This window comes from Poecilia formosa, unplaced genomic scaffold, assembly GCF_000485575.1.
Source record: "Poecilia formosa unplaced genomic scaffold, Poecilia_formosa-5.1.2 Scaffold27, whole genome shotgun sequence".
In the NCBI taxonomy this organism is placed as follows: domain Eukaryota; kingdom Metazoa; phylum Chordata; class Actinopteri; order Cyprinodontiformes; family Poeciliidae; genus Poecilia; species Poecilia formosa.
The window spans coordinates 233,566-260,373 of record NW_006799966.1 but is presented as its reverse complement, the minus strand read 5'-3'; the positions used below and the strand labels follow the sequence as shown (position 1 = coordinate 260,373).

The following is a 26,808-nucleotide window of genomic DNA, read 5'->3' as shown; positions in this document are numbered from 1 at the left end:
TTAGTTTTATGGTTATTTCTAGCTTAACACATACAACTACAATTTCTTACACTGTTTTCATGCTCCGCAGTTCACTAAAGAGGGTAGAGCTAGCATGTCGACCCATTGATAATTGGACTCTTGGCATATTTCACAATGACTTCATTTAATGTTGTGTTGTCAAAGCCAACAGAACATCTTGTCCGGCCGTATAAACTGAGACTAAGACAGACACAGGGAAATTCAGCTGTCAATGCAGACTCTCACTCTGAATGTAATGGCACGGAAATAAGCTCTGAGGTAACCAAAAATTGGCAGCTTTCTGCCTAGAAGTGTGGTTGCAGCTAACATAAAACCACAGGGTGCACTCTCACAACACAAATTGGCCATTGAGTTTTGTCAGGAACTCCTGTATTAATCCTTAAAAACTCCAAGATTATAAAGCCTTTCCGATGCTTTGGATTCGATTAGGACTAATCTATCATCTGATATTGCAATAACAAAATCATGTATAGGCTTGAAAACGGCAGTGAAAGAATAATAATATGGTTCCCTGGTTTTATTTTTTGGACAGTTCCCAAGTAGTACAGTACGAATGTAGCTTTTTTTAATTTGTTTCTAAGGATGGGTTTGATTCAACAGTTTCCAATAAGCTCACATCTTGTTCCTATTGACAGTGTTTTCAAAAGGTAAGCCACTAGGGAAATGCTAGCTCCATGTTTTGATATGACTCCTTGTTAATGTGAATCAAAAATATTTGAACATGTCGTCAAAAGACAAAGAAAATGCCGGTTTTCTGCTTCAGACGCTTAATGCTTCCATGTAAAACTTTTGGATAACAGGAAAATGTTTACCTATATTTGTTTGTACATTTATTAGCCACAGCCTGACTGACATTTTGAACACTGACCTTTTTTTTTTTTTTTTCTTTTTCTTGTCATTTGGGACTCTTCTCTGTTTTGCCATTTTCTGTAAGCTCAGCTGTCACTTTGTTGTCACATCAGCTTCAGGGTCTGGCAGACATTTGGGATAATGCTGAATCTGACATGCAGGAAGTAATGGGGTCAGAGGTGATGGTCACATGCATTTTATTTATTTATATTTTGGTGCTGATGTTGGAAAGCTAAAAATGGAGAATTTAAAATCCAACATGAAATATGCATTTGCCTGTGATTTTAGAAATTACTGCCTCGTTGAACAATAAATAATGGCATTTGCCATAAAATGCAAACTGAAGTTGTACTGCAAACCGTCTTACCAATTACACTTGTTCTTGTAGTTATCACAACGAGAATTTGTTTAACAAATAAAACTAAAATGGCCATCGTTAGAGAGATCTGTTGTGAGAATTATATAATTGAAATTGTGAGAACTGCTCAACTAAAAACAAAAAACAAAATATCGTTTTTAAGACAAACCTCTTGCTGTGCTTTTTGTTTGTGTTCATTTCTCTGGGTCACTTGTTATTAATCTTGATCTCCCATTTACTTTGTTTCTATTCCCTTTGTGTTTTTGTTTTGTCAATACTGTTTATTCATTAGAACAAAGTCAATACTCTATATCCTACAAATAGATCCATGGATTGATTCTTGGACTTCCCCAGGTTTCTCTTTGGTGCAGCTTTTCAGAGACCATGACCTTCCTTTTGTATCTAAAGGAGAAAAACATTAGTGTTAGTGTGGTGCAACACATTTAGCATAATTATTAGTTGGATTTGAAATTTAGTTGGACTGCTGCCCAACACAAGAAGTCCACATAGCCCTCTTTTCTGTTGTTGCCATATAAACATTTGCAGATTTGGAGTCTAAATGCTATTGTGGAGTTTTTTCCTAACCTCTTAAATGCGTTCTACTATACGTTTCTAATTATTCCAAAGTCTACAAAGAACAGAGTTTTCCTTCACTCCATTTGTCACAATATAATGTTGTCATAATGATGTAAAAACATCATAATCCAACAATAACGAGAGGAAAACCAAAAGTATACTGTGGTATGTTGGACTTGAACTGTATCAAATCTTTACAAGTCAACAATTTAACTTACTCTGAGCAGCCTTAAATTTTGTTTCTTTGATCAAATAGTTCCCTTTAATTAATCAAGACTTGGAAAGAGTGTTGTTTTTTAATTACAAGAGACGCATTGTTAATTATGCTGTCTTATTTTTGACAGATATTTACTAAACGTTTGGTTAGATTGTTGTCTTTCATCTCCCAGTTGTGCCCGCAATGCAGTCTACAAATGGATAGTTTCTGTTGGAAGAATTTATGCTTTGTGTCTTTTTAATGTTTGAGCTAGGAAGGAGGACAGTGCCATTTGTGTTGTGCATGCAAAGCTGTTTTACGGAAACCATTTGGTGAATTGCTTCAAAGAATTTCACTTTTTTTTTTTTTTTTTAACTCCAAATGCAGTGAATGTGACCATTTGTGTTCTGTTGCAGAAAGGCCAAGGATAGAATGAGGATGACCGGACAAAACACATTACATATTCTAAAAGTTAGATGGTTGCAATTAAAATCTTAAAATCTGACTCTGTTACACTTAGAAATCAAATTTCTCTTTTACCTTGACTCAAATTTATTTAAAAAAATATTTTTTAACATTTTTGTGCTTTTTTTTGCAACTTTTTGCCATACATTTTTACAAAAAAATCTTTTAAATTCAGTTTATTTATATTGTCATTTCATAACAAATGTCATGTCATGGTACTTTGCAAAAAATGTTCAAGCCAATCAAATTTTGTTTTTTTGTTTTGTTATATTTTGCATCTTTTATTCTAACATGTCTCTTTTTTGGACCCTTTAAACATATTTTGTAATATAAAACATACATTTAACAGAAAACTGGCATTAAATATTGTTTTAAACATTTCTATTTTTTAGGTATGCCAGATAACTGCTGAACGCTTTTATGATCACAATTTCTTTATAGATTTCAATAAAACCGCTTTTTATATCTCAATGCATTTATAGTAAAAATATTAAGTCGTGATATTTGACACTTTTATTCTCCACTAACCTGGTAAAAGCCAGGTCATTATTCTACGGCTTGCTTCATACAGAACATGTTGACTGCAATGGCCTGGCTAATGTCGCACCAAATTCAACTCTTTTCTTCTCTTGGCTGGAGCCATCAAATTCTTGTATTTGAGGTAATTTTGTAGCAGTTTTAGAGAGGAGGACACAGATCAGCTCATTACTTTCATACCAAGGACAGGAGCACCCCCACTAGGGCGCAATATGCATATTTTTTCTAAAATTATTATTCTTTTTTATTTACTTGCTTTATGCTGTAGGCAGCTGCAGCATATGCAATATTTTTCCTGTGTTCTGACATGCAGTCCACACGGTTGCATACCTGTGGGAGGTGTCGCACTCAGGTACTCGAAACTGTCGTAACATCTGTCAGATACCAGGATATGAGTCACTGAAAGCAGTACACTCTCTGATTTGATCCGCAGCTCTGACGCACGTAAACCGTCAGAGCTCTTCTTTTAACGAAGAGGCCAAAGGTGACAGAAAACTGTGTTGGTGTTGAGATCTGCGGCAGTTGATGACACATGCACCAACTCCTATACCACACACTCTCATATTTCAGTTTAGTCTTCAGGATTGATTTTGAAATAATCTCTGTGTATTTTATTTATTGACTTATAAAGGCCGGTGTTTACTCTCCTACTGGGCGTGGCACAATTCATGCAGTCAGTCATTGGCGGATTAAGGTCCAGCACACTTCCTTTAGAACTTGCTGTGTTAAACTCGAGGTCCACAGGCCAAATCAAGACTCTAGAGGGCCACATAAATAGAACTTGAAGATAACGAATTGCATGTTTTGAACATTATCTTATCCATCAAATCATAGAAATCTGAACTAGTTGCCGAAAATATAAGGCTTACATACACTAGAGAATTTATGTTGGGGAAATGTTTTGTCCCCCCATTTTAAATCATATACCAATTAAATTAAATTTGAGGTAGACATAAACTTAAAATATCATTTTGATATTTTGTCATCAATATGACAATGAGGATTAAAGTAGCAAAATTATTTGCATCTTTTTGGCTTTTAATCTATCACTATATGTAATCGCAGAAATCCTACTCTAAGAGTAAACATTTAAAAAAAATGATACAACAGCAGGTTTTTCTTCTTCGTTAAATGCAATACAAGCACACAGCACTAGGGAGGGGAGGGACGCGTTACGTCAAGTTATGTCAGCACTTTCTCCAGTATCTAATCCTCAAATCTATAAACCATTTGAACAATAGGACATAAAATTGGTAAACCTTAGAAGAACTTTGTTAATTTACACTTTATTAAACAAACCACGTGAAAATCAGTCACGCCCAGTTTAATAGCTAATGGAAATGTCTGCATTGGCATTTCTACAAGGACATTTGTTTTTTGCATGTTTCCACTGGTAGTTTTATGATTTTGTCTTTGGTGATGAGTACCAAGACTTTGAAGATGGAAGGCCTCTGTGCTGTCACCCTAATGTTTAGCTCCCTCCTCAGACTCAGTCTGGGTCTCTGGTCTGCCCAAAAAGCCTTAATTTCATCTCCAGTCAGAAGAAACATGTTGGTAAAATGAAAACATTACTTTAAGCCTAGATTTGTCAGGCTTAAAGTTAAACTTTAGATTTAACTGTAGTTGCTATTCCAACTATTTCTCACATCATTTTTGAAGGATATATTTTGTCAGTTTATCACCATCCAAATTGGATATTAGTTCTGTTCTTTAATTTTCCCCATTTCTTCTCTTCAGGCTTGACGATGGGTTGCGTCAGGAGTAAAGAAGCCAAGGGCCCGGCGCTGAAGTACCAACCCGATAACTCTAATGTGGTGCCAGTCGGTGCTCACCTGGGCCATTATGGACCAGAACCCACAATTATGGGTCAATCACCATCCATGAAGATGCAGAACAACAGCCACCCCGCTGCCCTTGCACCCTTTGGTGGAGTTTCTTCGGCCATGACCCCCTTTGGTGGAGCCTCGACATCGTTCACCTCGGTGACTGTGAACAACCCGTTCCCTGCTGTGATCACAGGTCCGTTTTCAAAGAGTGCCTCACAATCTGTTTCATTTTGGGGAAACATAATTATCTTAAGTTTATTTGTTATTTCTTCACCAACACCTGCTGGTTTCTGTCATTTGGGGACCGAAGATTTTTACTCTGCCTTGTTTCAACTTTTCCTTCTGCTGTCAATCCATCTGAAACAACTGCAGCTGAACATTTGTTATTCACAGGGTGTTAGACAAAGCAGATGTTATGCAAATTAGACATTTGAAATGAGTGAGGCAAAACACCAAGGCTGAAGAGAAAACAAAAATAGGTCTGTGATATGGGAGGCAGTGCACGCGTAGACTCTCCTGAACGGAGAAAAAAGGGAATATATGCACAAAATTCATTGACTTCCTTCATGCATGTTAAAAGTTAGCAGTGGGTCAGAAATTGAGATGAGTTTTTGTGACTTTATCATCATAGCAGTGCTTAGAGGGAAATGTCACAACACAGAACATGTTCTTGCATATCGTGTTCTGTATCTTTGGAAGTTAAAAATTTGATGAGGGAGTGATGTCACACTCAGATCTTCGCTTGTGTTTGTCATATGAGCAGTTAGCGTGATTAGCTTTTTCAACATTAAACAGTAGACTTCATCTGATCTTTTTAAAACCATGACTTTAAGATCCAGTGATCTGCATGTTGAAGCTGTATCTCTGGTTCAGAACTTAAGCGGTTCTTAAGCGGGCTACTGCAGAACCTTGACATGCTAATCTGGTAGTTTAATCATGCGTGTTGGATCAGGGTCACATCTACAATTTGGACCATCCTGGCTCATGAAGACTGGAGTTGACCTCTTCTGTCATGGAGAATATTGACCCATACCTTGACTTTGAAATTTCTCAAAGACTCCCAGCATTTCCTAAATGTGGACGTTCCTTGACAGCCAGAAGTTAAAAGCTCAAAAGGGTAACATGGTGTAACTTTTCTGTACTGTGTTCAGCCTTCCTAATATCAGCTGAAGTTTTGCTCACTGTCACAGCTAGCATGCTTTATTCCAAAAATGTATTGCTATGAAAATGGCTAATTTTGAGCCTTGACACATAGGAGTATTGTTAGCGTGACCTGTTGACTGAGGTATAGTGTGTTATATTTTCTAACTACCAGTCGCTTGTGAGGGCAGGTGAAGCTGCTAGCCAATATTTTCTGTAGTTTTCTAGACTTGGCAGCTATATCACTTTCAGACATTGGGTCAGTGAGAGACCTCCAGCTTTCAAATGTGCTTTTCTAGAGGGTATCTTGGTCTTCAGTTGTTGCTGTAAATTGTATTTCTGTTCCCGACAACATATATTAAAAGTTTTTATCATAAATGAATAAGACTCCATGATTCACTCATGAGACGAGTTGGAGATATGCTGTGGGAATAATCTGCGTCCCCAAAGAGTTCCTAAAAACAATAAACAAGATAAATCACAGCTGAGCAGTCCAGTTGTATTTTTAGAGCACGCTCTGACCCACAGGAAGTGGGATACTTCAAGACAGACATAATTTATCTAATAAATAGGATTTATTATTTGATCAGTTGAAATTGATACTTAACCAACTAATTAAAAAATTAATGTTTTTTTTATATAAAGTGGAGGGTTAAAGTGGAAAATTAACTGTTTTTAACTGTATTTACCATATGTTATTTCTAGATACTTAAGCCTCAGTTTTTGTTTTTAGGTGGAGTGACCTTTTTTGTCGCCCTGTACGATTATGAAGCAAGGACGTCAGATGATCTGTCGTTCAGAAAAGGGGATCGCTTTCAGATTATCAACAACACGTGAGTACTTGTATTTTTACAGGGGACAACTAAAGCTGCTGCGTGGTTGTATATTTGTTCGTGGCTTCCTATGTGCTCTTTTCAGCTTTTTGTTTAATCCCTTATTGAACTGAGGTCTGATATCAGGCCTGAGAACTGTCTGGGTTAATGGCTTTCATTAATGGAGCATCTGTTAGGTTCCCATTGCTTTTCACCCGCACAGGCACAGACCTTTCCTCCGAGTTAGTGGATAAAATTTGAGTTATGCTGTTCAGCTGAATAACATAAACCTGATATATTTTTCGTAATAACATGAATTTCAGATACTCTGGAGTATTGGAATGTGATCAAATATAAAATTGACATTACAAAATACCTCAACAATGTGGATTATGCGTGCAAAAGAGGTGATAAATTACTCGGAGAAAACTCATTTTTGTCGTCTCCCCATCAGCTGCTGCTCTGCAATCTTTTCCCACGTGTGCACAGCTGAGAAAATGGGCAGCGCTCCAAGTTTGCTCTCCTCAGTTCATCACATGGCTCTTCCCTTCCCACCGCTGTCTGGCTCACATGGCTTTTATAGCGATGAAAATGCCATCTGCTTTCGGAGCAGAGGTGGGAAGAGTACAGATTAAACCAAGTTCTTTCAAAATGCCACCAGACGCACTGCCTCTGCGTCCCTGCTCCTCCCGTCTTAATTTTAAACCCTCAGATCTGCTTGTTGATCTCACTGAATTTGGATCAGATAAATTTAGGATCTCATGTCTTTATTTCTTTGCAGAATTTCTTCTAAGTCATCTTTTATTTGTAAAGTTTGAAAGCATTTGCTGGAGTGTTTATTTTCCGATAAAGTGTTTTTTTGTTGTTGTTTTTTTAAATATAACCATCTGTATGTTAATATTCTTTAGAGCCAGTATAAATGTCTCACCAGTTAATTAAATTAGTTTATTCCTAACAGTTTTGTCCTGTTCAATGTTTAAATTTGACTTAATATTGCATTTAGCATGATTTGATTTGTTAAATTTAATAAAAGCAAAGCTTAGAAAGGTTTTCATTATACATATCTACAGTGACTTGTGGCTGTAAATGGCCAGATTCCCATAGTGTGGGGGGAACCTTGAGTAAAAATACCAGGTTTTCCCATGAACAATGATCAGGATTTCCACAATGTAGCAGCTGCAGATGGAAATTCACTATTAAATTTGTGAAATATTGCAGCTAGGAAATTTTGTGGAGTTGATCCAAGACGCTGTGGTTCTAAAATGTATGTGTGCCCTTCACATTGAGGCACACAGACAAACAGTAAAATAAAGCCAGTTTTAGTCATCTTTGTTTCTCGTCTCTGTGTGACATGACCCAGGGACGGCTTTCCAGAACCCCTGGGGAGACGGAAGTATCGGTCACTGTTTATAGAGAGGGAAAATGGGCTCTTGAACAATAAACTCATTAATGTTAAATGAGTTTAGCACAACTATATTCCTCGGTATTCTGCGGATACTGAGGAAATGTGAGTTTTAAGATAATTTAATCATGTATCTGTACATGTACAAAGATGTTTAAGAGCATTAAAAAAAATCTGATGAATTTAAAACAGAAAAATTATATAACTCGATAGTTCTGTGTTTATCTAATTCACTTTATAAAATCTTTGTATATCAAAAATAGGCTGGGTCTCTAACCAGCCCCATCCTACTGTTGATGCCTTGTTGTAAAGTTGTCTGTAGTTTTTGGTTCAAACAAGAATTTAATATTCTCACCACATGACACTTTTCTAAACGGTACAAAACATAATTTTAACATTAATAAGACCAGCAGAAGCAAAACCGTCAACCCATATCCATAAATACAAAGATTATTGCTTGACTGTTGCTTTATTTCCATTTCAAGTCTTTGTCGGATGCTTCTATCTGCAGAGGTGTCGGCAGGCTTGGATGAGAAAAGCAAGGCTCTAACTCAAGGCTAAACTCCGCCCCCAATACAATATGAGTGACGTGTGAAATGGCCTCGCTTCTTTTTATCTTCATGTGTGCTGTGCACTCTTAATACGAGAGTGGGTGTATTTCTCTCTAATGCTTTTGCTTGTTTAATATGCTCATTATTGGTTATTTTCTTGCCTCCTCAGGGAAGGTGACTGGTGGGAGGCCCGCTCCATCAACACAGGAGAAAACGGCTACATCCCCAGCAATTATGTGGCCCCAGCCGACTCCATACAGTCTGAAGAGTGAGGAGCCAAATTGCTACTTTTTCGAGCATTTTCATGAAACTTTAGATTCGGCTTGTTAGTCTCATGTTTACCAACTTCTTTACTGATTTCCTTCTGATTAAGATGGAAAAAGTGTATGTTGGGCTGCGTTGGAATGAGGAAAAACAACATATTGCTAATGTTTTCACCAGTGGCATTCTTATTGTTCAGTTCCACTGGTGTGACAACAACACTTTTATTCCTCTTTAGCTCTGACAGTTTTATTAATGCCGGCTGTTTTAAGCACTGGGGGGAAAAGCAGCCAATTTTCTTTAACCAGACGTGTAAAAAAAATCTCAAGTGAGCACCTGTTATCGACAGGATGCGATACCGCCTAACGAAACAACTGACTGAGCTCATTGATGTGGCTGGAAATAGACTGTGCTCTGTTTTTCAAAGTAGGAAGATTGTCTAGAGCTGCAAGCTTATTTCTTATTTATAGAAATAAACAATTTTTGAAATCTCTAAATATTTATTAGATCGGGTGATAAGCAGTAGTGCCTGGAGCATTCGCAATGTTTACTTGCTACCCGCATATGAGAAGCTAAAAAAAAACATCTACATCCATTTTTAATACTGTGTGAACTAGACAGGTGTCCAGCTTTCAGACATTGCATCACGAATGTGTTCTTCTGTTGATGAGAACGTCTCGTACTCGTCTACAGTTTGTTCAAGTTTCTGACTCCCCCCACCCCCTTCCTCAGGTGGTACTTTGGGAAATTGAGCCGAAAAGCCACTGAGCGCCTCTTATTGCTACCAGGAAATGAGAGGGGAACTTTCTTAATACGAGAGAGCGAAACAACAAAAGGTAAGAAAATGCATTCAAAAAGAAACTAGGTACAGAAAGACCTTTATATCTCTAGTTGGTTTAAATGTAAGGGATTGCTTTGACTCTTCTGAAAGTCTGCATGTGAAAGGGTTAAATAATGCCAAGGTGCCTCTCATAAAACTAAAAATTGATTTCTTTTCTCTTCTGATTTTCTGTAAGTGTATGGGGTTAAATTTAGAACTGCAAACTTCCTCCTCAGTTTACATCTGGTGGCCTGCATTGCTCCAGTATTTTTGCTGAGATTTGCACTTAACTTCATGTCTTTGGATTTTAAAGGAGCCTACTCTCTGTCTTTACGCGACTGGGACGAAACAAAGGGAGACAACGTCAAACACTACAAGATCCGCAAGCTGGATAATGGGGGTTATTACATTACTACACGAGCGCAGTTTGTGTCACTACAGATGCTGGTGAAACACTACACAGGTATGCTGCCTTGTAAGGCCTTTTTCTCAGGTAGCCATTACACAAATATGTGTTTACGTTGTGAACAGAACCCTGGGGTTGAATTGCTTGTTCTTCCAGCCTGTCATGTCTTGTGTTTGTTGGTTGTGTAATCGGGATATGAATATAATTAGTGAAACGGGGTGGTGTTTTTGAAGATGAAGTATTGAGCATTTCTGGACCATATTTTAAGTTCTGGCAAGGAAAGAAAAACATGAGCAGTGGTCCTGGAGAGGGAATGCTATTTTGCACTTGACCTGCCATAGATTGAGGTCATATTTAAATAGTTCAGACTCCCTCCATCTGCAGAGGAAAACATTATTCACATGTGGAAATTGTATGAAACCCTGAACGTTTTATCAGGAAAGAATAAGAAATACATTTAGAAATGCAAACTTGCTTGAAGATAAGTCGAGAGCTGGTGAAGCTTGACAGAATTTTGTTAGCATGTTAAAAGAGTTGATGGGTTTGGAAAAATGCAAAACCAAACAGGATTAAAAGAGTTACCACTGGAATGCGTCTTAAAAACGGAATGGCAAAATGATTTGGGTTGGTAAAGTCGCATTCCTCATGACACGGTGTTGGATTTAATAAAACAGAATTATACAAAAGTATTCATATGCCTGACAGAGTCTCAACTTTAACCTGATGAAGAATCTGTGGCAAGAGCTTAAGAGACCTCATCACCAACGATAAGCCATAAATATTTATTGGTCAGAAGTTATAAGAAGAGTTTGGTTGTTTTTCTGTGACTGAGGATTTTTTTTCATTTTCCACATAAGAACCACTTGTTTTTTTTTGGGTTTTTTTTGTTTTTTTCAAAAGTAAAAGTCCTTCAGCATTGTTTTTATTGGCTTTTAAGGGATGTCAGCCTCCTTTTGTACAAGACCCAAAAACTTCTGGTTGAATAAAATAACTTTAAATCTTAAATGTTACAAATTTGTAAGCAGCAGAAGACCTTATTAGCATAATTGCCCCAAAAGCAAATCATGTGATGCTAAGATAAATGTTTAAAATGCATCTTTTGATCCGCACAGAATTGATAAGCAGTCAGCTGCTTCTTAAAAAAAAAATCCCCTTTGGTTTGTGATAAGAAAGCTTCACAACATGGCAGAATGTTAACTCATGTACTACAAAGAGTTTATTGAAAATTCAAAAATTACACATATTGATCTCTGGTCATTTAAAGAAATGTTTCAAAGTAATAACTGTGCGTTCAAAGGTCAGTACTCCTTCATATTGCTCTAAATCATTTTTGATCTCAGAAGCCAATTTTAAGAGAGCGATTATATTGAGGATTTAATTCATCTGTCAGATAATGAATACAACTTGTTGCTTTTCCACCTTTCTCACAATTAAATAAAAAAAAAAATGTATGTGCTTAAGTTTTGTTTTATCCAACTTTATTATTGGTCCATCATGACTTGTTTTGTAACGCCAGCCTGTTTGTTTTATTTTATTTTTTTTTCTTCCCCAGAACATGTGGACGGTCTGTGCTACAAGCTGACCACTGTGTGCCCGACGGTGAAGCCGCAAACTCAGGGACTTGCTAAAGATGCCTGGGAAATCCCCCGAGAGTCCCTCAGATTGGACGTCAAACTGGGACAGGGCTGCTTCGGGGAAGTCTGGATGGGTAAGGCGCAGATTACAACGCACTCGGGCATAAGGCTGAATGTCAGAGATTAATTGGGTAGACTGTGATGCGCCTGAGCTTACTGTAAATACATCTGGTACTTACTTTAGAGCAAGTGACTCAGCTAGAGGCTTTCTCCCGGCTTCTGGAGACGTGTTTGAGAGGAATATGTCAGTAGCTGCTTTTCTTAGCTCAGTGGAGTATTTTTACCGTAGATAAAGTAATTCTTGTAAATATCCTCAGCTAACTTTTACAGAGTGCTTTTTCACCCAAGCTTTTTCAGTCTCTCCATTTTACTCATTTTGCTGTACAGTTCCATAAATACCATTGCTTTTGTCAGATGTACACACGACGATTAAAACGCAGCAGCTTTGCTGTCCAAGTGGACACTTGTCCATCTGCAGAATGGATGTTTCTGTGTAACATAATTCCAAATTATTCGCAGTATATTTGCTTGTTTTTGCTTGGAGCGCATCTACAGTTTTGATAATGAAATGCAACTTGACATGGGCACAGTGTGACCTTCCATGCTAGTGGCTGGCATTTGCAAAGCAGCACATGATGCTGCCGCCCCTACAGCATGATGCTGGCGGTGGGGTGTTCAGAGTGATGGTTCACATATTTATCTGCTAAGACCATGTTTCAGTCATTAAAAGCTAAGTTTCTTTCTGATTCGTTCCAAAAGAACGAATCAGAAAGGGATTAATTTGCTTACAAAGGGATTAATTTGTTTCCACAACCCTTAACTATTCATGTTGTACTTCCCACATCAGCAACACTTGAGGATGAATCTACTTGGTGGTATTGATACTCGACACTTGGCTCATGAATAAGTAAAGAAGGCAAATAGCTTTGTTGGCATACAGTAACAGAGCCATTAGGGCTTACACACAGAGACAAAGCATCCTCTTTACATTATTCATAGATGATGCAGTTTTAATGTGAAACACAGTTGACGTGTGTAAACTCTGTCTAATTGGTGTGTGTCTGTAATGAAGCTGATCATCATGCTGCTTCACCAGCCCACAGACTGATTTTTTTGATGGCTGTTGGCTCTTTTTGTGGCACACAGAGTTCTGTAACCACAGGTCACGTCATACGCTTCATTTCTCCAGCCTGCATTTCAGACAGGCCCCTCTGAGCAAACACGACTCTCGTCTTTAACCGAGGCTGGCCTGCAGCAAGCATCGACATGAGAGCCTCCGCTGGGTAATCCCAGGAATTTCATTCTGCCTCTTCCTGCTCTGTTTGCTCAGGATTTTTCCCGCTCTGCTGCAACTTTTTTGCTGTCAATCCTCCTCACTCTACGCTTCTGGAGCATTTGTACTGTCACTCTGATTTCAGATGGCATGCTGAGTGTATTTTGCCCTACTTTGTCCTTCAGCTTGGTAGAGTTTGGTCAGGATGAGTCATCTGTAAAGGCCAGCCTCGGCTCATTGTACGTAAGCAGGGCGCGTGTAAGTCGGCCCCAACCAGGAAGTGGCTGATGGGGTTTTTTGTACACATGGGAGAACTCCCAGAAATGAGCAATATGAAAGGATCATATTAAGTCACTTTATGTGCCTCGTAGGACAATGTTATTGATTATGCCTTTTTTTTGTGTGTGTGTTTTTTTTACTCAGGCACATGGAATGGAACCACTAAAGTAGCAATCAAGACACTCAAACCAGGGACCATGTCTCCAGAGGCGTTCCTGGAGGAAGCTCAGATCATGAAGAAACTCAGACACGATAAGCTGGTGCCGCTTTATGCCGTGGTGTCTGAGGAGCCTATTTACATCGTCACTGAGTTCATGGGTAAAGGTAAGCAGAGTTCAAAGGCATAAGTTGGAAAATTTTATAGCGGATTTTGATGCACTTTACAGATTTTTCTACTGAGCCATAATTTTTTATAAAGTGACATTTTTGTCTCCTTTAGAAATATACTTCGTAAAACAGAATGAGGAGATATTGTTCAAAACATCTTTTAGCTTTGTCCACATTCAGAAGTTTATATGCACTAAAAAGACTTTAAACAAAAGTTAGAAATCTCACGCAAAGCTTAGACTTTATCATAGTGGGGAAAAAATAGGCTAGTTTGTACTTTGCGAACTGGAAGGTTGTTGCTGCATCGTGAAAAAGAGCAAGACTTCCCTCCTTTCAAACAAACATCTGGACGTTAGCATAAATGGTGTTTGTCTGGTATTTCTTTACTCAGAGTTTGCTCTTGCCACTTTGACTTCATATCCGCAGGGATTTTGCCAGCACAGCATTTCTAAATGGTGTCCTCATCAGTTGGAGCACTGCTAACGGCATGCGCTCCCTCATTGACCATATGGCTAACTCAGATATAACAGGGGTGTTTTAATGCAAAGCGACAGTTTATTCTTAACAGCATCATTTTATTCTGGAAATAGGCTGAATATGATGTATTCCAGATTGCGGATTGACCAGCTGGTGATTGCTTCTACGTGTGTTTTTTTTTTTTGTTTTTTTTTCCCCCTCCGTCTTGCACATTTATCTTGCCAACCATTCATTACATGATAAATCTCAATCAGTCCTGACAGATTGTCCTTGCTTAAAGGTGACATCTCCTCCCTCCATCAGACGTTTTTTGCTCTGATTAAGCAGGAACACTTGCCATGCATAGTGTGCAAAATTTATTGTTGGTTTCAAAAGGAAAATATCTGTAAGCTATAAAAATAGTTTTCACCAGTATCTACACGCATAAATATACAAAATAAAAAATATTTCCCACATTCATGACCACATCTGCATTACCAACAATGAAACTCTCAAACTGTAAGTCATATACCGCAATTTTTGGAAGTTGAATAACCTGTACTGTGTTGTGATTTCTCTGCCTCAGTGTTAACAGAAGTTGGTGATTAACTTCTTCTTTAAATGTGTTTTGCTTTTCTAAATGACTGCTGCAGAACATTCTCACACCTTTGAGATTTGAAGATCAAGCAAAAATGTATTTATAAAAGGTGTGGTTTTCATTGCTAAAATAACCTCTTAACAAGGCGTAGCAAATCATTTTCAACATTTTCCCACGTATAATAATTGTTTTGTGCTGTATAACCTTCCATCAGCGTAACTTATGATCATTAAGTTGGATTTAATGTTTTGAGTTTGGTTACAAAGTAAAAGAAAAGTAGATTTCTTTTTAGTTGCAAAGATCCATATGAGGATTGAGATTAGTGGGGGAAAAAAGTCCCACATTATCCGCGCCAAAACATTCATGTCTCCTCAGTGTGTCTGTTTTGCCGCATCTTTTGTGGGTGGTGCAGACTCCTGCTTCATTACCTTTGTACACACAGGTGTGTTGATTCTGCTTAACTGTAGTGTTTTTTTTTTGTTTGTTTGTTTGTTTTGTTTTTTTCTGACAGGTAGTTTGCTGGACTTTCTGAAAGAAGGAGATGGAAAACATCTGAAGCTTCCTCAGCTGGTGGACATGGCTTCACAGGTATAGTAAATAAATCATTGCCTGCTCAGCTGCAAACATCATGAAGGGAAGGTTTTTTTATGCTATAGAAGTAAATCAACTGTATAAAACCAGTGAAATATGGTGGTGGTGGCAGTATTATGGAGTGAGAATGCTTTTCCTCCGCTTATCGACACATTCTCCCATCACATTGTTCTGCACATTCTAGATCGCAGACGGCATGGCCTTCATTGAGAGGATGAACTACATCCACAGGGACCTCAGAGCCGCTAACATCTTAGTGGCGGACAACCTGGTCTGTAAGATCGCAGACTTCGGCTTGGCCCGGCTCATAGAGGACAATGAGTACACGGCTCGTCAAGGTGCGCGTTTGGACCGCCATGCCACTGGTGCACTCAACATGGCCGCTGTTGTATTTTTAAGACCATCTTTGAAAGACTGCTTTAGATTATTACACATAAGGGTTGGGTTAGAGTGGGAAGCTACTAACATGCACATTCTGGATGCCTCCCTTCTCAACAGAATCCATGATGGGATTTAAAAAGTGAAATCAGACCCAATCCCTAGCAGAGCTGTGTTTGGGGTCGATTTCTTTCTGCTTCTGTCTGATTTGGTTCTGGTTCCATTAGCAGAACCAACAGCAGCTAAACATTCAAACCAAACGCATCCAGGAAGTTTCTCATGGTTACTAAACGACTATTGTTGTTTCTCTTTAAGTTGCTAGAGAACTTTTATCCAATTATTAAGGGTGTGATACAGATTGAAATGTGGAATCAATCTGGAATAGATAAAAATGTGCAGTAAATTCAAAAGTGGGACCAAAAGTGGGACCGCCATGAAAAATGGTGGGAGTGAAATGATACCTGTCTTAATTTTTCCCTTTTTTATTATATTATTATTCTTGTACGTTTAACTCTTTTTTTTTTTAACCTTGTGCTTAAAATTTTAACCAAATTTTTATTTATTTTTATTTTATTCCCAGGTGCTAAATTCCCCATCAAGTGGACGGCCCCAGAAGCTGCTTTGTACGGTCGCTTCACAATCAAATCAGACGTGTGGTCGTTTGGAATACTACTGACAGAGTTGGTAACAAAGGGCAGAGTTCCATATCCAGGTGAGCAGAACACGGATGCTCGTACACACCAAAGATGTCTTATAAGGATGTGCTGCTTCAGGATTCCTCTTCCCTCCCTCCTGCCTGCCTGCCTTGATATTTTAACTCAGTCATTTAAATCGTTTATTATCTCCCCTGTGTGGATCAGAATAGAAATGGGTTTAACTGGTGTGAGTCAGAGCCGGTGTCCTGTGACTTGTCAGTCAGGGGGAAAACCCCTCCACCAATGTGATCTCTTTCTCCCAGTCGGAGCACGCTGACCCCAGCTGTCTGAATGCGCCTTTATCAGCGTTCTGAACGCAGCCCATCCGAACCACCATGTCAGCCTGCCAGACCATCTGGTGGCTTTGCTTTCACTAAAAAAAATCATTCAGTTTAATTAAATTCTGCCCCTGTTTCCTTTTTAAGCCGTGTGATGTACACTTATTTTTTCTTTTTTGTGTGTGTAGGGTGGGGGTTAATGTTCTAATCCAATGTTCTGATGCAGATGTTGAATGGGAGCATGACATTGTTTCCTCTTTAAATTACCTTTGACGTAATAAAAACATCTGAACATGGATGACCAAACATTTAATTAGGAGTTCAGGTTTTAAGATGAAAGCCATAAATCATGCTAACACCGTAGCATCCGGCATACCACCGGGCTATCGTATCCCAGAATCAGCAGCTGCTCTGAGCCCTGCCGCTCTCCCCCCCAGTGCGAGATAATCTGATCCCCACTCTCCCACAGCGGAGCGGAGGGGAGGGGGACGAGGCCGCGGCCATGCCACTGATTCCGTCATAACCCCTTTTAACTGCAGTCGAGCTCCCAGCGGAGCGGTCTCTGTGCCGTGTCACAGGGTTCAGCATCGCTGTCTTCCCGTCTCAGAGCGGAATCCACGGCTCAAGGATAAAGCAGCGCTGATTGGCATTCTGCTTGACACCAATGCTGGTGGTGACAAACGGCAGCATGTTAACCACTCTGGGGCATCTATGCCAACACTCCTAACAATGTCTTTGGTGTGTCAGAGCTGCAGCTTTAAACGTCTACTGCAGGTCTCTCAGGAAATAACAGCCCAGCTTCCTGTCAGGTCACTCAGGTTTTCTGAGACTCTCCTTCTTAAAATTCTGGTTTCTGTGATTGCAGTTTCTCTAGGCAGTTGACAGAAATACAACATGCTGTGTTTATCATCTAATCAAATAAGTCTTCTTGACATTATAAAATGTTCCATGTTTGCTCTGACTATTTGAGGATAGCGGTGATGCGGATTTGAAAAACATGTGTTGGCCAAATATTTCCATCCCCACAACTAATCTTTTTTCCTGCTTCTGCTCCACATTTTGTTTTTTTTTTCTCCGTCTGAGATCTTTACCATCTTTACCGGTGGCCAGTCAGTCAGTCTTCTTTTATGTGTACAGTGTTTTATAAAAGCATACCAACAAAGTTTTTCATGTTTTTACATGCAAACAAAACTTCAAAGTATTTTCTTGAGATTTTATTTGACAGACCAACTCAAAGTAGTACATAACCTTTGAAGGGGAAAGACTTTCTTTCAATGCGATCATACCTTTCTGGGCATGTATTTACTGGCCTTTCATGTCTCAATATGGAAATCTTGTCTATTCTTGATTAGCATGAGCAGTGTACGACCAGCGATTTTTCAGTCTTGCCAAATTTAATTTAATTTATGTCTGGTTGTTCTAGGACATGAACAACTGGACAAATTACTTAAAATGTTTGGTTCTTAAAGTGGGTCTGAAACATCCCTCAAGTGTGTATAAACTGATGAATGGTTAAAATTGAGTTTTGGGGCAGACGGCTGCACAGAACCATCAAACTGGTCAAATGACCAACTCTGTGTTTGGGAGGTACAGTAGTGATTGGACTAACCAACTTTGATCCCATTCAAGTCTCTTAATCAAACCCCAATTTCCCCAAATCAAAGAACAAAACTAGGAGAGCAAGCCTTATTTACTAGAATGCATTTTCTTCAGTATAGTCACATTTTGTCTCTGTGCTTCTCCAGGCATGGTGAACAGAGAGGTACTGGAGCAGGTAGATCGCGGTTACCGCATGCCCTGCCCCCAGGGCTGCCCAGAGTCGCTGCATGAGATGATGAGGCAGTGCTGGAAGAAGGAGCCGGACGAAAGGCCGACGTTCGAATACATCCAGTCCTTCCTGGAAGACTACTTCACAGCTACAGAGCCACAATACCAGCCTGGAGACAACCTTTAGTCCTGGGATTTAGGTTAAACTCTAAGGTACATTGGTGGAGATAAAAAAAAAAAAAAAAGATTTTTACACAAAAAAAGCAATTAAGAAGTAGGCCAAGACAACACTGGCATCTGAAAATGATTGTCCCTGATGTACAATGGGACCAAGTGTGCAAATGGGTATATTAAGCTCTGGGAAACTATCAGAATAAATTCATGTGAGCTGGCCACAACACTGTGATACAAACAGACAAATGGACGTGTTTTTTTTTCTCTCAACTTTTTAAATGATGGTTTTTCTCCCACCTTCTTACAAATTCCCTCTTTTTATTGTTAAGTCAGATTTTTTTAATCTGAATCCAGACCTTTTATATGAACTATCGTTTGGTTTGAATCCGTAAGTGGATTAAGGACGTCTTTCTAAGCGACCAATAACTGGTTAACTTGAGTATGTGACGAGTGTAAAGCATGTGGCTAATTAAATAAAAGGTCTGCTGAATGGATGGAAGAATGTACCGAGAGATCAAAGCTGATGTATATACAGTTTATATTAAAAACATATTTTTAGCAGTTGTGATCAGACAGATGATTCAGGATAAGAGATTGGTTTTATATGATTTTTAACTTGAATTGAAAACTCAGTTTTTCCTTTTTTGCCTCTTTTTTTTTGTCATTTTAATTTGGGGAATCCTAAAACAACATTTTGATAATTTACATAGATTTTTTTTTCTAATTACCTTTTTTAAACTGAACAATTTCTATGAATGAACTTTAAACTGTGCAATTAGGGGGAAAAAAGGATCTGATTTAATTTGTCAAATTGTCTTGTTTGGTGGACAACTCCACTAATAAACTTTTTTTTTCATTTTTTTTACTTTGAGTTACTCACAGTTGAATATCAATTTCAGGAAGCTAATTAATTAGCAACATACAGGAAAGACTTTTGGTAAATGTGTAAAAAAGACCTTACAAATAAGTTTAACTCTTATTTGTCTTATTTAATATATATTTCTAGTTGCTGTTGAATTTCTAATTGGCAATTTATGACATCCTACGTGGGGCGGATTCAGGAATTTACATTTTGTGGCTCCCCTAAATATACCTAAAAAATGTATTTAAATTTTAAAGTCACATTTGTAAAAAAATAAATAAATAAAATAAATGAAATACTTTTTAAATTGACCAAAATGCTGAGGAACGTTTTAGCTTTATCTCATAAATTCCTGTTTTGTTTTTTTGTGGCATATGACTTTACATTTTTCATAAACTCTCTTCAAAATGGAAAGAGAGTTTAATTAACTGAACATGCCAGTTGATTAAAAAATTGCTTACAATAAGTCACATGTATACTCTGAGCAACATCTACAGTCAAAGCAAAGTTTAAAATAACCGAAACTGATGCAGGTTTATCATTCCACTCTCACACTCATAACCTAATCTAATAAAACTCAGATAACACAAGCACATAATGGAGACTATGGCTCAAAATATGTTTAAATTCTCACAGGTACAGAATCCTTGAAAGTATGAGAAATTAGACAATATTGAAGATGTGAATTTTTTTTCTTTCTTTCTGTGCATCATTCATGTAAGAGATTGTCCCTTAAGAATGAGACCTGATCTAGTGTGGGTACACATGATGAAAGTTATGAGAATGTTAACTAATGATTTTGTACAGAATAAAATAAAATGATAAACTAAATGCTACATGTAGCTTTCATGTGTTTAACATCCACGAAAAAAAATTCAGAAAGTGTCTCATTTCACTTGGTCTGTGAATAGAATATATTTTATCAAGTTACGGCTATTTAACAAGAAGAAAATTTGAAGGAGTCGGATAAATATCAGCTACAGCTGTACTGTCTTCGGATATCAACACGAAGATGTCTACTGCTATAAAGTGCGGAAAATAAGACGGAGCAGTGTTACGCATCTTCAATCCTGTTGGGGAAACAAAACGTACTGTAAGCAACAGAGCTCCAATGTCAAGAGTTTATGGTTTATCTTGCATCAAAGAAGTGGACCACGTTGCTGAAGCTGAGCCGTTAAGCGAGACTCACCTGACCATCTCCTTGTACTTGTCCAGAGCCTCCTGGGCCACGTACTGGATGAAAGCCGGATCGTGCAGCTCCAGCTCCCCGGGGATGTTGAGTGTGAGTGGGGGAGAGTTCAGGACGTTTACTTCCACCTTAGTCTCAGTGGCAGACATGTTCTGCTCTTCATGGCTCTCTGGTGCCACCTAGAGAAAAGAAAAGGTAATTGCATTTTCTCTTGCAGACACAGATGCGTCATCCCCTTTTTTTTAATTCAGGATTTCAACAAAAAATGTTTCTGTAATAAATTCGGAACAGAAACGCATTCTGGTAATCCTCAGCCTGTGATTTCAGCTCTATGAAGCCGAATCGTCACACATTGTGATATTTCAAGTCTGTTTCTGTTGATGCTGATGATTAAGGTTAATAGCTAATGGAAATAATAAAATTAATCTTGGAGAATTTAAATATTACATAAAACTAATAAGAACAGAAGATTTGAAAGGAGATGTTGATTTACAGTTTAACTTTTGCACATGTTGCTACAGCAGGGAGACAGTCGTATTGTGGGTCTGCTGAGATGTTGAGAAAACTTTTGCTGCTCTGCATTGTTGGCTCTGATGTTTCATTTCCTTTTTGACAAGACTTCATAGATTCTCTGTGGGGAAACGGAATAAAATGTAAGATTCCCTGATTGATGGTTGCACTTTCTTTGGACGTGTTGCAACACAGTGAACCAACACCAGCTCATGACTTGTTGCCCTAAAGTGTGGACACTTCACACTGAGCATAGAGCAGCTTGGATTCTGTACTTCTGCACTCTTCCTCCAGACTCTGGGATGTTGTCTAGAAAAGATGGTGAATTTACTTTCATATAACAGGAGGACTTTGAACAACTGAGGAGCAGTCCACTCCTTTTTTCTTAACTCAAGTGAGATGCTTCTCGTCTTGCCTCTGCTTCGAAGGGAGGAATGCCACTAGAAATGCAGCAGTTGTAGCAAATGATTTAGATACAGTGACTCTTACAGCTTTGTAGAAAACATCTAATGAATTCAGCAGCACATATTAAAATTGCTTGTAGGGGTTCAATCAAAGTTGCAAAGAATGCAGGGTATAAATTTGTAGGAGTTGTTAAAGAGTAAGCATGTCTGTTATTCTTGATATTCGTGCACCTTTGTCCTCCACAGGTTCTCCTTCCACTAAACTTTTTGTCATGTTTGAATGCAGCACTCTGGGGGCAGCTAACTTCTTTTCCAATGAGCTTCCGGATGATGTCTGTGATTGTTTTGTCTTCCCTATGGTTTTCAGATTTTTACCTGTTAAATTGAATTGCTGAAATAAATTCACCTTTGAAACACGGAGATTCACGTGCAGAAAACTTGATTCAATACATGTTCACAGCTTATTCAATTATACCTTTGCCTCCTCTGATCTGTTTGCGTGTTTCTGCCAACCCTGCCTACTCACCATTGTGATGCGGAAAACATTTTGAGGAGTGCTGCTGTTGCTCACAGCCTGAGCCACCCAGCTGAACTCGGCTGCCATGTTGGTCAGCCACTTGACCGTCTCATCGGTGTGATGCTGGACAATGGACAAGATCTCATCGTATTGCTGTTTGGAGACATCCAGCAGCTGGGAGATTTCATCCAGCTCCACATGCAGTTCACGAACACTGGGGCACTCTGTGGTGAAAAGAAAGCATGAGCTGATTTTGCAGCATCAGCTCTACAAAAATAATACGTTTTGAGTGAAGAGGCGATTCACCTGTGAGCAGAGCTCCCTGGCAGGCCTCACATTTGTTCTGAAGCTGCCAGCACTCTGATGTCTGCCTGCGGAGGTCTTTGCACAGTTTCCTGTTCTGCAGGAAGCGAGGGAAGCTTTTTATCTCTGGAAAAAGGAGAAAATCGTGTACATAATTACATCCACACAACTCTGGTCCAATGGCATCGACAGCGTGAAAAGACTCGAGTTACCTCTCTTAGTCTCCTCCTCCACAGTCTGATGGATATCATCAAACACCTGGGTAACCACAGCTCCAAACTCCTCCACCACGCTCCTTCCAAAGTCAAAGAATGACTCCAGCACCTCCTCCAGCCCAACGCCCTGCAGGAAGCCGGAGTCGCGCCCAGGGTAGTATGGATCGGGAGCGTTGTCCTCTGACAGTTCGTTGGTGGTGTTCAGGAAAGCCTTCTGAAGGACTCCGTCAAGCCTGCTGCTCATCCTGGAGACCAAGGCGATGCTGCAGTTCACCAGGGTCCCCACCTTGCTCATCACTCGCTTGAAAGAATTCTCAATCTGAACTACATCTGGTTCTGATTCGTCAGGACTTTGGTTCACCAAGATGTCTCCTGCCTCCAGAGGGCGCTCTCTTGGACCAAAGCGTCTGGAGACTCTTTGGAAAAAGGTTTCCACCTGCAACACATGAACGTTATGGCGGTTGGAGTATTTGACTGCTATCCTCCGCTGTAGCTTTAGGCTTGGGGGTGGTGAGATGATTGCCACGGGTTATGGAGAGATTATCTAACAACTGGGAAAGGTGGCAGTTATCTGAAAGTGGTAAAAAAAAATATGGCACGCTGCTAACCTAACATGAAATAATCGTCCACCTTAACATAGACACCAGGCAAAGAGAGCATTGTATAAGCATCCAAGGCCTCTTTGTTTACTAAATTTTATATATCATGTAATAAAAATCATAAGATACATTGAAGCTTGTGGTTGCAATGTGGCTACATAAAAACAACAGAATTTCAGTTAAAATCTGAATTTATTGAAACTGTATGTTGGGGCCCCCCTATCTGTGGTTGTTTAATGTCTCGTGTTGTCTTTGTGGGGTACCTGAGGAAATTATTGGTTGTCTGTCTCCACTGTCGCATTGTTTTATGATCTGTTTATGAACTGGACTCAACATAAGGAAGATTAGCTTGTATTTCATATTATTTCTTCACTGTTGGACACGGTAGTTGCACCTCTCAGGCCTCTAAAGACCAAAGAAAACAAGTTGTGAGGTAAACTAAGTTCTCTGATTTTGCTCAGCAGGACAGCTGGTCGCAAATGGAAACTTATGATTATAAAAGAGCTTGTATTGTCATGCTGCAGGTTTTTTAAGTAAGCGATTACTAGCTGTTCAGCTTTGTGCCAAAGCAAAATAGAAAGTCTCAACCCAACTGCTTTTTGATTCTTTTTTGTAAGAAGACGATTTTCATACCTTACTGCGGAAAGAAGCAAAGCCCCTGCGGCATGTGGAGGTGTAGAAGGTTTTACATGCGTCCTCCAGACAGGGTCTGCATTCCTCCCACTCTGACTGCAGGGAGTCTTTGCACTGCTCCTCTGCCTCCTCCAGCTTCTCACTCACATCCTTTGCTAGCTGGGCTGCCCCCTGGTGGGAGAAGTGAGAGCTTTGTAACATTTTTATTTTTTTTTTTTCGTGTTTGAATCTTTTTTTTTCTCTCTCTCTTGTTTATATCCGGCAAGTTCTCTCACTTTCTTCTTGTCTCCGCTGTGCTTCAGAGAGTTCATGAGGTGCTCATGCTTCTGCTCATTCCTCCACATCACCTCCCTCATCTGCTTCACACCGTACAGCGCTCTCTTCATCTCCTCATTCACAAGCTTCTCGCCATCCTCTGACAGCTCTGAGACAAAAAAATGAACACGTCGCAAAATGTTCCTTTTCTCACACTTACAACAATTGGAAACGTGTGAACCGATTTTAAAGGAATATTTGGAACGTATTAAGTCTTTCTTTGGATGGAAATGGGAATGGGAAAAGATTCTGACTTGCCAACTTACGTTTTAAGATGTCGTCTGTGAAGACATCAGTTTGGTCAGCGTCGGCAAAACTAAGGACGCATGATGCAGCGACGAGAGTCGTCAAAGTGAGAAGGAACTTCATTCTTAGTGGCGATTTGTGATGCGATTCAGATCAGTCTGAAACAAAGAAAAGAGACGGGTTTTTTTATCCTTTTATTTCAGGAGTTTTTGGATGACTGATTGTAAAAGTCAACTTTATGCATGCCAGAGTGTTTTTTTTTTTTTCTATAAATACAAATCAGGAAATACTCCTCTACTATGACACCCATTAATAAAATACACTGCAACTAACTGATGTTCGATGCCACCTTTGAGTAAATAGAAAGTGTAATTTAATCTCAGTATGAATCCGGCTGTTTTGCAAAGGTCAAAGGTTAGAAAACATTACACGAAGCATTATTAAGCAGACAAGTCAGGAAAAAATGTTCTGGAGAAATTTAAATAAGTGTTGAGAAATAAAACAACATAGATGGAGTTAAATCCAGGACAATCCTAGAGGAAAAATGTTTTTGATGCTGCTAAAGAGTAGAGAGTCAGGTGGAGGTTCACCCTCCAGCAGGGCACCAACACTAATTACACAGAATATTAAATTTTATAAAGAATGGCGTAGATGAAAACATGTTTATGTGTTAGACTGGTCGAGTCAAAGTCCAGACAAAATCCAATTGAGTATATGTCCCAAGACTTGAAAACTGATAATCACAGATGTTCTCCGTTTTTTGCAACGAGAAAGAGGAAAAAAACATGCAAACTTGGTAGAGATAAAATACTTTCATCTGCAAGTTGAGTAAAATATGCTCTTTAACAAGAATTGACTCATAAAAGTTGAAATGCAGGTTTTGTTAAAATATATGTTCCCCTTTTATTTCACAAATATCCATTAATTAGTGTCACCTAAAATCCTAATAACATACAATGAACTTTATGGTTATCTATCTATTGTCTAAACCGCAGGGTTGCAGGTTGGTGCCAATCTCCAGCAGTCATTGGGTGAGAGATGGGGGACATCCTGGACTGGTCTTTGTGGTTTTAGCATTACAAAATGTGGAAAAAAAATCTAGAGGTGTTAAAACGTTTGCCACTTTTTTTTAAAAAAATCTGATCGAGGTAATAGGGTTTTAACTTGACTGGGTTTTAACAGCAGAGGCACTTATCAAATCTACCACTAGGTGGTGCTACACATTTGTTCACAAAATATAGTCACACGGAAATTATTTTCTCTTAGTTCTGTTTATAGTTTTCAAGAACAAAAATATTAAGTAATTCATTGGTAACAAATGAATACTTCTGATGGCAAGAAAGAAAAATACCCAGACTTTCTTACATTTGTATATTAAAGTCCCAGTCATAAGATATAGTATGTTTAGGAAGATTTAAAAGGTTACATGTTGTTGCCATTTGTAGCACTTTAAACAAACTGAAAGTCTGTTTTTCACTGCATTTCATTTGATCTACAACCATGTTTCTTTTTTTGCCTTTCACATCTGACTGTAGTTTTTAGTCTAAGCCATACCGCAAAGAGGCCAACAGAAGTGTGTGAGCCCTGAATAAATTACATTGTTGGGTTCTTCTCAGCAGGAAAACAATGTTTACGTCAGCGACCGTCTGCTGTTCCAGGAGACCGGGCTCCAGCAAGTCATGAAAATATGCAGAAAATGAGCAAAAAAAATGAAAAAAATCAAAGCAAATTTTGAATTGTTCTCTTGCTAATTTTGATTCAGCAGCTGAACTCCCATGTCTGCTTTGCTTTGTCCCCAGTTATAATTTGGAGTTACACAATATAGCAACCAATGAGGATTTACTAGAAATGGAGATGTGCCCATTTGAGGCCAGGGTTTAAACTGGTTATAAAAGCTGCTTGTTTAAATCCTGCTGCCATCAAATTTAACCTTTATTTATAAACTTCATAAAGTATTGTGAAAAGATGGCTAAAAGATTATAACATTTAAAGATGGAGCCAAATATTTTAACATTTTCAAATGATAAAAAAAAGATGCCTAAAAATCTTAGAGGTAAGGAAGATATCTCCCTGTAAAGGAGTAGGTAAATGAGCTAATTCTTTCGAATCATGAGAAAGAGCCGGATGTACTGAAACCTCACTGAGGGAATAGGAAGTACAAGTAAAATACACATCAGACTGAAAGATTTGGACTAAAAAGGATTGGTCCATCAGAACCAAAACGACTCACCAGCAGAAGACTGAAGCTCTTTCTCCTTCAAATACAAAGTGTTTTGTGTGAACAGAAGTGTTTGTATTATCTTGACCTGCTCAGGTCTATTTGTGCTCGTCCTGCGTGAACTTTA

At 38.8% G+C, this 26,808-nt stretch overlaps 2 protein-coding genes and 1 long non-coding RNA gene across 4 annotated transcripts in view; 2 read left to right on the top strand and 1 right to left on the bottom strand.

Annotated features, from left to right (window-relative positions):
- Positions 1 to 19,451, top strand: part of yes1 (YES proto-oncogene 1, Src family tyrosine kinase) — a 25,917-nt gene extending 6,466 nt beyond the window's left edge. Inside the window, exons 2-12 of the mRNA XM_007548522.2 lie at positions 4,740 to 5,021; positions 6,702 to 6,801; positions 8,903 to 9,001; positions 9,727 to 9,830; positions 10,128 to 10,277; positions 11,773 to 11,928; positions 13,551 to 13,730; positions 15,299 to 15,375; positions 15,563 to 15,716; positions 16,337 to 16,468; positions 18,475 to 19,451. Coding sequence (XP_007548584.1) covers positions 4,748 to 5,021; positions 6,702 to 6,801; positions 8,903 to 9,001; positions 9,727 to 9,830; positions 10,128 to 10,277; positions 11,773 to 11,928; positions 13,551 to 13,730; positions 15,299 to 15,375; positions 15,563 to 15,716; positions 16,337 to 16,468; positions 18,475 to 18,683 — 1,635 coding nt within the window. The 5' untranslated portion in view covers positions 4,740 to 4,747 and the 3' untranslated portion in view covers positions 18,684 to 19,451. The remainder of the gene's footprint in view (positions 1 to 4,739; positions 5,022 to 6,701; positions 6,802 to 8,902; positions 9,002 to 9,726; positions 9,831 to 10,127; positions 10,278 to 11,772; positions 11,929 to 13,550; positions 13,731 to 15,298; positions 15,376 to 15,562; positions 15,717 to 16,336; positions 16,469 to 18,474) is intronic.
- On the top strand, positions 11,935 to 13,011 carry LOC107835855 (uncharacterized). The gene is made up of 2 exons (XR_001661678.1): positions 11,935 to 12,098; positions 12,130 to 13,011. It is a non-coding gene; the product is annotated as an uncharacterized LOC107835855 (long non-coding RNA).
- On the bottom strand, positions 18,933 to 26,808 carry clul1 (clusterin-like 1 (retinal)). 2 transcript variants are annotated; one of them, XM_007548519.2, is made up of 9 exons: positions 26,694 to 26,807; positions 24,484 to 24,621; positions 24,178 to 24,326; positions 23,903 to 24,073; positions 22,668 to 23,106; positions 22,459 to 22,581; positions 22,162 to 22,376; positions 20,722 to 20,900; positions 18,933 to 20,602 (listed from the first exon to the last, which is right to left on the bottom strand). In XM_007548519.2, exons 2-9 carry the CDS (start codon positions 24,584 to 24,586, stop codon positions 20,587 to 20,589), a joined length of 1,395 nt encoding a protein of 464 aa, XP_007548581.1. In that variant the 5' UTR covers positions 24,587 to 24,621; positions 26,694 to 26,807; the 3' UTR covers positions 18,933 to 20,586. The 2 variants fall into 2 exon arrangements, with proteins under 2 accessions (XP_007548581.1, XP_007548582.1); XM_007548520.2 differs by lacking the exon at positions 18,933 to 20,602 and having other exon boundaries at positions 20,718 to 20,900; positions 26,694 to 26,808.